We start from the raw sequence: 15,600 nt of genomic DNA, 5'->3' as shown, positions 1-15,600 counted from the left end.
ATTTCTAAAAGATGGCAGCCATTGACAAAGCAAAAAGTAAAGCTTCATTCCAAGTTTCTCCTGCTCTGTTTAGAATGTCATGTTATAGGCAGCAGCCTTTTCTGAACAAGACAAATGAAGACTGAATGGTAGCAAGAAGTAAGGGTACATGGGGCACACTTCTCTTTCTCAAATGTAAATACATATGGACACATCTACACACAAGAAGTAAGGGTACATGGGACACACTTCTCTTTCCCAAATGTAAATACATATGAGCACATCTACGCACACAAGAATTAAGGGTACATGGGGCACACTTCTCTTTCCCAAATGTAAATACATATGGGCACATCTACACACACAAGATGTAAGGGTGCATGGGACACACTTCTCTTTCCCAAATGTAAATACATATGAGCACATCTACACACACAAGAAGTAAGGGTACATGGGGCACACTTCTTTTTCCCAAATGTAAATACATATGGGCACATCTACACACAAGAAGTAAGGGTACATGGGACACACTTCTCTTTCCCAAATGTAAATACATATGGGCACATCTACACACAAGTAGTAAGGGTACATGAGACACACTTCTCTTTCCCAAATGTAAATACATATGAGCACATCTACACACACAAGAAGTAAGGGTACATGGGACACACTTCTTTTTCCCAAATGTAAATACATATGGGCACATCTACGCACACAAGAAGTAAGGGTACATGGGGCACACTTCTTTTTCCCAAATGTAAATACATATGGGCACATCTACGCACACAAGAAGTAAGGGTACATGGGGCACACTTCTTTTTCCCAAATGTAAATACATATGGGCACATCTACGCACACAAGAAGTAAGGGTACATGGGGCACACTTCTTTTTCCCAAATGTAAACACATATGGGCACATCTACGCACACAAGAAGTACATGGGACACACTTCTTTTTCCCAAATGTAAATACATATGGGCACATCTACGCACACAAGAAGTACATGGGACACACTTCTTTTTCCCAAATGTAAATACATATGGGCACATCTACACACACACACACACACACACACACACACACACACACACACACACACACACACACACACACACACACACACACACACACAAATATGTAGAAGGAAATATATAATTGGGATGTATTCACAACATCTGTTGATCTGTGAAAAGGCCTTCTGCAGTGTGTAATTGTTGGGATTTCCTCTTCTGATGTCTCCAAGCTCAGCACATCATCTTATCTTATATCCATTGCTAGTGCATATGCTACAACATCATGCACAAGGCCAGTGTGGTGTGCTCATCTCCACAGCCACTAAGCCTGATTCCACCATCCACTGTAGCAGCACAGCCTGCAAAGGAAAGCATGACATACAAGCAGGTTTCAGTGTTGTGAAGTGAATCTCTCTCTCTCTATATATATATATATATATATATATATATATATATAGTTGCTAAAAATGGCAAATGTGATGCCAAAATTGATAGGGACTAATGTGGTTTTATGTAATGTTTGGCAACACTGATGATCCAGAAAGTATCACTGTTATTGGTGGGTCCTGATGCAGAGAAATCATTCAAAATAGTAAGCCTGGATTTTGAGTATGGCAATAGAAGCTATAGAAAATATGGAATGGAAGTGGAAGCTATAGAAATGGAAAATAAGAAATGCAAATGTTTATTTTTATTTTGATACAATAATGATGTTACTTGGATATATCTGATCTGCAAGGGCATGGAACGCATTATCATGGAACTTATAAACAAAGACATTGGCAACCTTCAAACACTAGACCCCACCCAGTTTGGGTTCGTGAAGGACCGATCTTGTCTCCTGAATCTGACTTGACTTCTTCGAATCAGTCTACATAACTGTGGACGAGGGTAAGGCGGTCCACACAGCCTGTCTGGACTTCGCCAAGGCCTTCGACACCATCCCCCACTCTGGAATCATTGATAAACTTACTAAGCTGGGTATAAATCCCTACGTCACTTGATGGGTTGCCAACTGGCTTACTGACAGAACCCAGACTGTAAAAGTAGCCGACTCCAAATCCAGTTCCACACAAGTGACAAGTGGTGTACCTCAGGGTTCAGTCCTGGGACCACTCTTGTTTGGCATCTACTTCTCTGAAGTACAGGCCAACACTAAGGGACTCTGGCTAACAAAGTTAGCAGATGACTGCAAACTGGGCGCCATTACTGAATCCCCAAATGATGTGGATATTTTACAAAAGGGCCTTACAGAAACAGATACTTGGTGCCAGAACCATGGGCTCAAGCTTAACGTCAAGAAATGTATAGTTATCCCCTTTGGGAAAAACCATGTACCCATGAATTACCACATAGGTGGCAGTACACTAAACACCGAAAGTGTGAAGAGACTTAGGGACACAGGTGGACAGTGGCCTCACCTTCGATAACCACATCCCCACAACAGTCTGGAAATCCTTCTATGTGGTACACCTCATCACTAAGGGCTTTTCATCCAGAAAAAAGGAGGTCATTGTCCCACTGTACTCCTCCCTCATTAGACCCATTATAGAGTACAACTCCCCTTTTGGTATGCACCTCACAAGACATCTGCAACAGCTGGAAAGGCCGCAGAAATACCTCACTAAAAGAATCACAGGCTTAAAGCAGATGCCCTATGCTGACAGTCTAAAAAACTCCAGCTGTACTCTGTGGCATATTGTCTACTCAGAGGCAATCTCTGCTTAACATACAAGGCCATGTCAACCCTGAGCTGTTGGACATGCTCCACTTAAAGAAATCCCAATCCCTCAGAACCACATGCTCCAGGGATCTAAACCTTGTCATCACAATGAACAAAACATGCTGGAGAGAGAGTCTCCTGACCCAGAGACTCCCCATACTCTGGAATAAACTGCCCATACATGTCAAGCAGAGCACCTCCTTGGTCCTCTTCAAAAGGAACCTTGACGATTGGATGGGAGATAGGAAATTCACCCCGGGGATCATGTCAGTCGCCCTGCTAGACAGGAGTCCAGGGAAGTAAATATTGTGGGAAGAAATATCCAGGGAATTGTTATGGCTAGACTTGTATAGGCCCTAGGGCCAATAACCTAGTACCAACCTATGGACAAACTATATAAACACTCAACTTGCGTGAATGTATGGGTATTCAGACAACACAGGAAAAATGCAGGGTAATAATCACCAAATGCAGAAGGCCTCCTCAAAGACCAATTGATATGGTGACACATATTTGGGTTACCTAACTTCAGAAGTCTTCAACAGTGGGTAAATCTGTTGGGAAAAATACCAAAAAATAAAAAACAAACCCTCCAGAGAAGTCTTTGCAGGGCGAAATCCTAAAAGCAAAGGCTTTATGAAGGCAGCGTCCTAAAGCATTAAGGTGCCGAAGGAGATCCAACTCCAGGAACCATGGTCCACGCAATAACTTCTATGAAGGTGTGAAGTGACCAAGTAGCCACAACACTGCTGTCCATAAAGGAGACATTTCTGAAGCAAGTGCTGGAAGCAGCTATGTGGTGCAGTGGCCTTTGACAGCATTCTCTTATAGGATTATCTGCTGCAAAAAAGGCCAAATATAGCACAGTTAGAAATGCAATTAGAAATAGTTTGCTTGCCACTTGAAGCCCCTCTCTTATTGGAGCAAAGAAAATAAAATATTTCATATTCCTGCACTTGTGCTCCATTAAAAAAAAAAAAGAAAAAAACCCAAACTGGTGATAAAACATCCAAGGTACAAAAATCCCCCTGCCCCCAATTCTGTATTTACAGAGAAGACAGGCAAACTGAGCATTTTAAAGATTATTTTGATATCACTGGAGGAAATGCACATAATCCTATGGGACACCATGATCCCTGTGAAAGAACCAGAAATTCTCTGAAAATAAAGGTCTAAAGCTTGGAGATCCAGTGAGTAAAGGTGATTGCCTTTCAAGAACATCATAATCCAAATGATTAACTCCAGTACCACTGGAATAGCCTGCCTGAGCAGAGGAAAGGCAAGTCTGTCAGTCCTGGAACTCAATTCCCAAGTGTGTTCACGCACGCATGTGTGTACAGGGGTGGTCTTCAAAAGAGGACAAAGAAGCAGAACCTCCTTAAGAAAATGCTTAACCAGCCAAGGCTGGAGTGCCTTCTGTGCGGAGTCTGCATGTCCTCCCTGCGTTTGTGCGAGTTTTCTCTGGGTACTCTGGTTTCCTCTCACATTACAAAAATGTACGTCTGGAGCATTTCTCCCCGGGCCTCTTCTGAAAATTGGCTTTGTTCCAAGTCTGACTTTCCCAGTAAACAAATGTTAAATAAAATAAAATAAATTAGTCATGCATCATGTCCAGCAACACAATATAAGTGTACTGATGCAGCAGAGGATTGAGCCCTTGGCAAACCTCTCAACTGAGCAAAATTTCACAAAATATTTAGATTTTTGTCTCATATTTTTGGTCAGTTCCTCATAAAATATGGTTTTTCCTCCCTGGAAACTCATTAAGTACTGAAGTCATTAAATAATGACAGACATTTGAGTTTCAAACTTTATATCCTTCAGAAAATGCATGGTAATCATAACCTATTATTCTAGCAACTTTCTTAGTCTGTAAGTGAAATATTTAAAATCTGTTTCTAATTTTGGGCCATTGCATCCCCCCTCCCTTTATTTCTGGCTTTGTTCAGAATTGTTGTACTAAGAGGATGACAGGCACGGCTGATGGATGGGTATTACCTTGATCTGACATACTGGATGTGCTTACAAATGTTACGGAGGTCCAAGGTGTGACTGAAATCTCATGCCCCCTTCAAAACATGGAAAAGGCAGGTGCAGAATCCCTTATCTTTCTCAAAAGAAGGAGCAGGTGAATACTAACTGCTTTACAATCTGGACTAGTCCTAAGAGTTCTGCAGAGCCTGACTGGTACCAGAAAGGAGCCTTTGCTTGGGATAAGCTTAACCAGGACAAACTGCTAAAACCCATGGAATGGTCATCTGGAGTATAGGAAGGACAGGTTTCACTCACTTTGTCCATCTCAGAGAAAGTAAACCTGGACCATTCAATCTCCTTATGTGGAATTAGGAAGAGAAATACCCTCCTTGCTCTGTAGAAGGCAGCCTCTTCTCGCGTGACACTTCAAATATGGGAAGAGTTGGAAACGAGCTGAGGGATAGGTGATGGACCACCACAGAGAGGATAGATACAAGACTAAGGCCACATCTGCACAAAATGATATCAAACATGAACTCACAAAGTGCAAACCCCCATCTGTGCAGTCAAGTCTCACCACATGGTTCAAAGAATGCTCATACGAACAGTGCATCAAATGAACACTTCTACCTCCTTTCCAGGTCATCACCTGATTACCAGCATGAGTTTAACACATCTCAGATGTTTGGGACAGCCTGCATAGGGGTCGATGCTGTCTGTATGGCAGGCAAGGTGGGGACTGGATCTCTAGCCTCATTCTCCCCTTCCTTAGTTTTTTCCTTCAATCTGACTCATAACTGGGATCATACAAGTAACTTTTCTGCTGAATCCTCCATCCTGCAAATGGTTAGACAGGCTTCAAGTTTTTCAAGCTTTCTGGTAGCAGGTTGAATTGTAAGCATATATAACATGCCTTCACACTGCTATTCTCCTAGGAAGCAGAGACAATGTTATTGTGGACCCTGACTCACTCAGTCATTCTCTCCTCTCTCTCTATATAAATACATTTTATATATACATACACGCACACACACACACACACACACACACACACACACACACACACACACACACACACACACACACACACACACACACACACACCCATATATGCATATATAAGAAAATCAGCAGCTACCCAGGAACCTTCCAGAATATTAAGTTCCTATGAGAAACTGGGGAATACGAAGCTGGGGACACCCTTCCACATCTTGTACATGACACCATTACACAAGCCAGAAGGGGGCCTCTGCTGCTCATCTCCCTCCACATCAACCCCATCCAGAAAGGATCCAAGAAAGAATGCAAGAAATTTGTGTGGCTGCTCAAAATATGAAATCTCAAATACTGCTCATTGCAGAAAGCCACTCAAATTAAGACTTATCTGGATTTTTTTTTACTAGGTTTCTATATTACTGTTAATCATTAAAATACTACTTAGCCAAAAAATAATTAAACTATACTTGTTCCCTTAATATATGTCACCATCCTGCAACTTCAAAGTAGCTGTTGTTAAAATGTAACTAAAATTCTTAAGGGCATCTACCAGTATTTATTACACAAGTCAATGATTTCAAGTAGATCAGTAAACAGACAGACATCACCATGGAAATGCAAAACATTTTTATGAAATAAAAATCAAAAGTAACAGAAGATATTTCTGAAACAAATATGGATACAACTTAATGCAGAATTCAAATACTATACTCATCAATTTAGAAAACATCTAAGAAGTCACTGGCTAAACAAAATGTTTAAAGTACTGGACTTTAATTTAATTTAAACTGTGATGTTTTCTGAAAAAAAAAACATGTAAGTGCAGGTCAAATTAGCAACCACATTAATTTCTGCACATTTTTGCATTTATTTAATACCTGCACTTTAAAGTTTGTCTTTTTGTTAATTTAACTGTTGAGGCTGCTCACTCAAGTGTGCTAGCCTGTGTAAAGTATTTACTGTGCATTTTCTGTTGCCTGTTTAGAAAAAAAGAAAAAATATATATATCCTTGTTTTCCTGCCTTTCCTGAGCTAGAATAGTCCCTAATACAGGTATTGCTGTATTCTGGACTTCGGAATAGTTCCTGTGTTGCTCATATCCTTACTTGGATAGGAGAAAGCTTCTTTGTTCACCAGTGGGAGTGGGGAGCTTTGAGCAGCCTATCTGTCCCTGGAGGAGTGATCTCAGCACAGAATCTTGTTGTTTATTGGCTGTTTTGGGCTAATTCCTAGCTCTTTCAAGTCCCCTGTTTAAAAACCCGCTTTGGCGCATTTTTTGCAGTTGTTCCGACTCAGCAAAGCTCCTCGTGGTCCTGCAGAGTGGTGCTAGCAGCAGAGAGACGAAAAAGAGTGAGCTACCAGATTTAAGTACCTTTTACTGCCTTTACCTTTGTGACTGTCTATAGCGAGTAAAAACTGCTCTTTTGTTAGAATTAAGCTGGTTTTCTGCATTCATTTAATACCTGCACTTTAAAGTTTGTCTTTTTGCTAATTTAACTGTTGAGGCTGCTCACTCAAGTGTGATAGCCTGTGTAAAGTATGTACTGTGCATTTTCTGTTGCCTGTTTAGAAAAAAAAAGAAAAAAACAGAAAAATATCCTTGTTTCCCGCCTTTCCTGAGCTAGAATAGTCCCTAATACAGGTATTGCTGTATTCTGGACAGTAGAATAGTTCCTGTGTTGTCCATACCCTTATTTGGATAGAAGGAAGCTTCTTTGTTCACCAGTGGGAGTGGGGAGCTTTGAGCAGCCTATCCTTATTTGGATAGAAGGAAGCTTCTTTGTTCACCAGTGGGAGTGGGGAGCTTTGAGCAGCCTATCTGTCCCTGGAGGAGTGATCTCAGCACAGAATCTTGTCGTTTATTGGTCGTTTTGGGCTAAGTCCTAGCTCTTTCAAGTCCCCTGTTTAAAAACCCACTTATTGGGCAGCGCTGCCTAAACAGGTTTTAACTATTACCGGCTCCAGAGTCTGCTCTTCACTTTTTCCCTTGGAACTGATCTGTATCTCAAAAGAAGCACTCTATTTTCACTTTATAGCCTTTCACTTGCACTTAGAAGAAATTTTAAAGCACTAAAACCTCTCTTATACTCTTCTAAATACTTAACTGATCCTCCTAGATCAGTCAAAAGTAGTAATCAAACATCCTGACATGTCCAAAGGTCAGTTTCATGTGTACTCTCCAGTCCAAATGGTGAATATGGGAATCTTAAGGCAATGTTACAACTGCCTTATGTACACAGAAAACTCTCTCCTCCTCCCAACAAACTCAAATATATGTGAGAGATGCAACTATATTGCCAAACTGGAGGCTGAGCTCTCTCGACCCATGACTGCCACAGTCAATCAGAAGAAGGTAACCACACACACCACAAATCCAGTCTCACATAGACCTATAGCAACAACAAACCAAACACATAAACACACAAAAACATACTCGGAGGCTCTAAATAAAAATCTGCCTAAGCAGCAGAGACCTCCAAAGCAGACACCCAAAGAACTGCTACCCCACAACAATACCCATGTATCACATAGTCCACAAAGTCAGTGTGCCACACAGTCACAGACCTTAAGGCTAAACAACACACCAAATACACTTGTAATAGGAGACTCTACAGTCAGACACACTGACGTCCCACTCACCAGGCTGAACAGGGAAAAGGTCACTGTAAGCTGTCTGTCGGGTGCCAGGATCCGCCACATAACACACGCACTCAGGTCACTCCAAAGCAAGTACAAATAAGACTCCGTCATTGTCCATGCTGGTGTGAATGACCTGAGACGTACCTCCCTGGACTACATGAAAAGAGACATAGAGGAGCTCTCTGATCATGTAGCCCAGGCTGGTATGACCCTGACCTTGAGTAGCATCTTACCCTCACCAAGAATGATGCCACAGTATAAAGACAAAATAAGTTTTAACAATTGGTTAAAGTATTGGTGTCATTCAAAGGGGGTCCTGTGTCTGTCAGCCTGGGATGACATGCTTGACAAGCCACGTTGCTTCGCTAGGGACGGCTTGCACCTGTCACCCCTGGGCTTTCGAATACTGGCTAAGACTCTTGCCACCCCCATAGTGCCTTTTTTAGGCAAGGATCAAAAGACAAACCCACCTCCATAGACAATAGAAGGAAAAAGAAACTAAGGGTAATGCTGCTCAATGCCAGAAGTCTAAACCTCAAAATGCACGCACTCAAGACTCTCCTCCTTATGGAGAACATCGATGTCTGTGCAGTAACAGAAACCTGGTTCAAGGCTCCCGAAAGCACCTCAGCATTACCAAGTTATACTTCATACCATGCTTTTCGGCCACAAAACTCGGACCGAACCACAAAAGGAGGGGGAGTTTCCATATACATCAAAAATACCCACACCTCCAGGTTAGTAGCACTGCACGAAGCAACGGAAACCATCCATGTGCAACTAACAGTGGGCAAAACTGCCTTTCAGTTTATAGCCTGCTACAGACTACCCTCCCAAACTCAGGAACCCCACTCGGCCTTCCTGGGAACACTGGAGAACAGGAAGGTCTCTCCAAACACCATTATATTGGGTAACTTCAACTACCCAAACATTGAATGGGAAAACTACTCACGCCCAAACACCCTCGCCCAACGGTTCCTAGAATTTATAAACTCAAATGTTATGGAACAACTGGTCACCACCCCCACAAGAGGGGAAAACATATTGGATCTGGTCATCACAAACATAGGGACTCTATGTTCCACACCAGAGGTATACCCCTCACTGGTAAGGTCAGACCACAAATTAATCTCACTGGACATCCATATCCCGTCCCCACCCCCAGCCATGGTAACCACGGTGAAGAACTTCTCAAAAACAAACTTCACACTTCTCAAAACTGAGGTGGTATCCTTCAAAGCCCCTGGACCAGTGGAAAACACAGCTCAAACCGCAGAATCCTTCACAAACACATTCTATGGACACCTACAGGAATGTATGGATTGTGCTATCCCAAAGGCAGGAGACCTGTCTGGTGGACCCCGGCCATAAATAAGCTATACAACAAAAGGAGGAAGCTACTACATGATAAAGCAAAATCCCAAAAAGGGAAGGCATCTCTGATCAGTACTAGGAAGAAGCTACGATCCCTCATAAAATCATCTAAGGCCAGCTTCGAAAGAAAAATTGCACAAGATACTAAGGACAATCACAATGCCTTCTTTAGTTATGTCAGGAACCTGGGTGGCAACTCCCAGATATGCTCCGAGTTAGTGCAAAATGACAAAAAATACACTGAACCCACAGACATTGCCAACATCCTGGCAGACAGATTCAGTGCAAATTTCTCCTCCCCAAAAGAGCAAATCTCCATCCCAACAGAGTGTAGCCTCCCAGACATCACAGATGAACAGGTGAGAGCTGCCCACTCCAAAGCAAAAAACACAGCATCAATGGGACCGGACGGTGTCCCGGGCTGTGTCTTAACACGAGCTACAAGATTAACTTAACCCTCACATTAAGTCACTGTTCAAGCTCAGCCTTACCACAGGATATGTACCCAAGGAATGGCGTACAGCAACGGTGGTCCCGCTACACAAGGGAGGTGCCACAACGGACCCCGGAAACTATCGCCCTATAAGCCTGACTAGCCTGGTCTGCAAAGCTATGGAGCATATCATCATGGAACTCATAAACAATGACATCGAAAACCTTCAGACACTGGATCCTACCCTGTTCGGCTTTGTTGAAGGCAGATCTTGCCTCTTGAACCAGGTCGACTTCTTTGAAACAGTTACCAGGGCCAAAGACGAAGGGAAGGTAGTCCACACAGCCTACCTGGACCTCGCAAAAGCCTTCGACACAATACCCCACTCAGGTATCATAAATAAGCTCACTAGCTTAAATATCAACCCCTATGTCATAAGATGGGTTGCGAACTGGATCAGGGATAGAACCCACATGGTCAGAATTGCAGGTGCCTTGTCAGACTCTAAACCAGTTACAAGTGGAGTCCCACAAGGTTCAGTCCTGGGACCTCTCTTGTTCGGTATTTATTTCTCTGAGGTACAGGCAAACACGGGAGGACTATGGCTGACCAAGTTCGAGATGACTGCAAACTGGGTGCGATAACAGACTCTCCGGCTGACACAAGCATCCTCCAAAAGGGTCTCACAGGGACAGATAACTGGTGCCAAAGTCATGGCCTAAAGCTAAATGCTAAAAAATGCATAGTCATCCCCTTTGGGAAAAACAAAGTGCCCACAGACTACCACATAGGAGTTAACACATTAAGTACGGAGGAAGTAATTAGGGATTTGGGGACCCAAGTAGATAGTAATCTCTCCTTTGACAATCACGTTGCCAAAGTGGTTAGAAAGACCTTCTATATAGCCCACCTCATCATGAAAGGTTTCACATCTAGATCAAGAGAGGTCTTTGTGCCACTCTATTCATCACTCATCAGGCCCATAACTGAATACAATGCCCCATTTGGGATGTACCTTACCCGACACCTGCAGCAACTTGAAAGACCCCAAAAGTACCTCACTAAGAGGATCAAGGGACTCAAACAGATGCCCTATGCAGTTAGGCTAAAGAAACTCCAGCTCTACTCAGTTGCTTACTGCCTACTCAGAGGCGATCTGTGCCTGACATATAAAGCCATGTCCAACCCAGAATTAATGGACATGCTCCACCTCAAGAAATCCAAATCCCTTAGAGCTACACGCTCCAGAGACTTAAACCTCAGCACAGAAATAAATAGGACATGCTGGAGGGGCAGATTCATATCCCAGAGACTCCCTTCACTCTGGAACAAAATTCCAGTCCAGGTTAGGCAGAGCCCCTCACTGACCCTCTTCAAGAGAAATCTTGACGAGTGGATGGGAGATCGTAAGTATACCCCCGGGATCTCTTCTGGGTCCCTGCTAGACAGAGGCACAATAAATTAACCGTAAAGGGGCTATATTCTGTGACCTACTTTTCAAAGGCACAGTCTACAAATCTAGAAGGGTGGCGAAAGACAAACACACTCTGGCTAGGCTTATAAATGCCCTAGGGCAGATAGCCTAGTGTCAACCTATGAACCTATATGCTATCAGATTTATTACATTTCTTATAAAACAAGATATCTCCTAAACACATGACACCACAGAAAACCGCTTCTGAAATCACAGCTAACCACATGGCAATAATCATTAATGTCACCAAAAACTTATGATTTCTAAAGAATGTTTGTTGTTTGTCTTTCGGCTTTTCCAAGTTAGGGGTTGCTCACCACAGCGGAACTCCGGTCTGCTAATGATTGGCAGTTGTTTTTTTATGGTGTCGAGTTGCCAGTCCAACGCCCAACCTTCAACGAAGGCACGCCCATTCAACGCATGTCTTTTGAAAGCCCAATCGACCGCGGGGAGGACATGCAGACTCCACACAGAAAGCACTCCCAACCCAAGCCGAGAATTGAACTGGAGAACCTCTTGCTGTGAGGCAACAATGCTACCGCTGCACCACCACGGAAGTATGATTTCTAAAAAATACATTTCAGAAAAATAATTAAAAGATGCATAACTTGGTTTTCCAAGCAAAAACAACTTAGATGATCTTATAGTTTCAGCACTCAAACTGGGACAAATAAGGATCAGCTCAAAGAATCACACACATTTTGATATATATATGTGTGTGTGTGTGTGTGTGTGTGTGTGTGTGTGTGTGTGTGTGTGTATATATATATATATATATATATATATATATATATATGTGTGTGTGTGTGTGTGTGTGAACTGGGGAGTGGGGTGAAGGCCATCCTCAAATCCCAAACCCTTTGTAGCAGAACATATACAATTTTCTATCTCTTAGATAGGGAAAGTACTTTATGTGAGCTGTCATGCCTACACCATCTGAAGATTCATGTTTAATGAAGTGTGACCTGCCTCCACTTAATACTCCACAGTACCAAGGCTGGGCACAATGGAATAGTGAAGTATGAACTGCTGCTCTTTCTGTACATGTGCTGGTTATGAACAGCATATGAAAGACAAACTTTGTTTACATTTTACTCTATTTTTACCATAGTATCTGTTTTCTGTAATTCATTTTAAATTCTTCTGCTATACTAGAGATCTGCCTAACTGTATTCGTATCTCCCATAATGAATTCTCTTAAGACAAGGCTTAAACAGGGAATGGCCCATCACAAACGTGGTGAGAATCTTAACTTGTTAACAGAATGGCGGGAAAGCCGAATGATTCTCCCAGCCCAAAATACTTAATTATGTGTATGACCATACCTGTGGGACTGCTTTTACTGGAGATTCAGGAGTAGGCTGTTTCTTCAAAACCAGGGGCTGAATTGGACTGCTGGCTAATGTTGCAATGACCTGGCCTTGTGAATTCAGCAACAGCTGGGGTGTCACTGTCTGTAGTTGCAGATTTGGCATGGTAAACGTTGCTGGAGCTGTAGTGGAAGTCGTAACAGCATTTGAGTTCACCATCAGTGGAATTGTTCCAATTACCTGAAGAAAGAAAATATACATGCACATTTTACTTTATTCATTTTACTACACTCCCAAGTTCAGTTTCTATACCACAGAAACTGAATGCATTATGGATGTTCTTGTGTGTCATTATTTAGTTCTGACATTCAGCTTTCACACAGAATATGGGCAGAGACCAAACGGAAGTGAAGAGTCTGAAAGTACGACACATTTTAATCTGTATGTTGCCGCAATTACTGCTATCTTATAAAAAAAGAATCTTCTTTGCCTAAGACAAGACACCAAACAGTGGAAAAAGTACAAATCAGGACTTCCTGGAAAAGAAAGATGCTGTCGCTTTCCTGTAACACATGGGTTTATATACGGAAAAGAAGAGATACCTGTGGACAACAATGAATCTCTTGAGAGGCCCAGCCCTTATGCTAGACAAATTGCAAGTCAATAGCGGCATGGAAAGTGATAAGAGTCAGAAGCAACCCTCACTTCACAGTTCCATGATATGAATAAGCACTGAAGCAAAATCTCATTAGCTACCTGTTTGCAGAATCAGGCACTTAGTGCAGTTATGCAGCTAGAACAACTGCACTAATGCCCCTCGTCAACACATGCAACACCGATGTACACGCAGGCATGTGTATCAAGCACACACACGCGCACACACCCGCTCGCACACACCTGCTCGCACACACACAAAATACATAGACACTAGGACAGATTCACACACAAAACACCCTTCCGATAGTCCTAATCATAACCCTAAACACACACACACACACACACACACATACACATGCCTTACCTGCTCTTACACTAGCAGCCCAGCTGTTTCCTTAGACAGCAATGGGTAAATACCAATACTGTGTTCAGTTCCACTTCTCTACTCCAAAACTGTACAATACAGCTGGTCTTTGAATCATTTTACTGCTCTGGTTTGATCATGTACAAAGACTCTCGTACACAGTGCATGGCTATTTGTATCAGCTGCACCCCCCCCCAGATGGCTGCATTTGCATGCAGTATTACCTGATAGATCACTAAAGCACTACCTACCTTAGGCTTCACAGGACTCTAGTGCTTAGACCCCATCTTTGAAAAGGACATCTGCAGCACACTGAGCAAACCTTTTAGAAACAAGGTTGGGTGCTATGCTACAAGTTTCTGAATACTTCCTCAAGACCAATTCTAACCAGTGAATGAAAGACATGCAGAATGTGTTTTTAATTTATTCTACTGTCAACTGTTGGAAACTCCTGGTGTTCTGGCTGCGGTGTGATTCTCAATCTGGATATATATCGCTGATTAATAAGTATATTTCTTGGCATTTTAACCTTTCAGAGTTCTGCATTGTCTTAATTTTTCCTGACTGAATTACTTTATATATTTTCTGACATTGTTTTCTGTTTCTCATCTGTCTTGAAACTGTCCGCCACCCCCCCCCCCCCATTCTTGTGGTACTGTTATAGTTGGTGGCTTTGCAGTTGCCCGCCCCTACTGTAAATTTGATCTGGAACACCCTTCCCAGTCTGGTGTTCACTCTACTTAATACAGAGAGAACATCTGAAAAGGCCAACCCACTTAGGTTCTTAACCTTGAATTTTTCTTCTGCTCCTTCTTCCTCTCTCTCCTTGCACTTTACTAAAAAATTGCATTTTATTTTGCTTTTGCCTCTTCCTAAAAGTACTCAATTGTATTTATTCTGCTCCATTTATTACTGCTTGGTAGTAGCCTGATTAAATTGTAACTGTTACTCTAAGCCTTTTGGTTTAAGCACTTGGGCTCCAAACCAGTTGTTTTACATTAAGAAGGTTTGTGGCTGCACTGTTGTGGCAGGACAGGTAGCTTACATCCTTCTAAGTTGGGAATTACTGATTGAAGGCTCAGTGTCTGTTATTCTAAAAGTGTATTAGTTCTGGTTAAAGCACTTGGGCTTCAGGCCATTTATTTTTCATTAAGAAGGTTTGTGGTCTGCAGTCTTGTGGGAAGAGAGGCAAGATTCTGCCCTTCTGAGCTGGGAATTTCTGGTTAAAGGCTTATTGTGCCTACTTATTTGAACTGTTTCTTTCTGAAATTGGTGCGCCTTGGTTGCTATAGCATAGACTAGATTCAGGCATCCTGAGTCTAGTTTTGTTTGTATAACTTGAGCACTAATCCAGGCCTTCTCTTTTGGAGAAGGTTCCCCTGCACCCTAGTGGAAGGAGTGTGCACTAAGAACTTGTCTGATTGAAGACTGCTGGAACAGGGCTCATTTTTGAGCTTTTTTACTGGTTAATTGGGCAATTTGTTTAAATCAGTTTGCTTGTTTTCTACTGTTATATTAAACAAAATTGCACTTTATTCATCTGCTTTTATTGTATTTGTGTTTCTTTCTACTTTTATTACTTTATTTTGCTTTTGCTGCTTGTTCTTAAAAGTACTTAATTGCATTTATTCTGCTGAATTTATTACTGCTTGTTAGCAACCTG

At 42.2% G+C, this 15,600-nt stretch overlaps 1 protein-coding gene across 2 annotated transcripts in view; it reads right to left on the bottom strand.

Moving 5' to 3' along the window:
* Nucleotides 1–15,600, bottom strand: part of POU6F1 (POU class 6 homeobox 1) — a 438,794-nt gene that overhangs the window by 147,076 nt on the left and 276,118 nt on the right. For both annotated transcript variants that reach the window (XM_044083449.1, XM_044083450.1), the window contains exon 9: nt 12,932–13,156. In XM_044083449.1, the coding sequence (XP_043939384.1) occupies nt 12,932–13,156 (225 nt within the window). The remainder of the gene's footprint in view (nt 1–12,931; nt 13,157–15,600) is intronic.

The sequence above is a fragment of the Protopterus annectens genome, chromosome 9.part0 (genome assembly GCF_019279795.1).
Source record: "Protopterus annectens isolate FY-2018-M chromosome 9.part0, PAN1.0, whole genome shotgun sequence".
NCBI classification, from domain to species: Eukaryota; Metazoa; Chordata; order Ceratodontiformes; family Protopteridae; genus Protopterus; species Protopterus annectens.
This window is presented reverse-complemented; position numbering and strand designations above follow the sequence as displayed.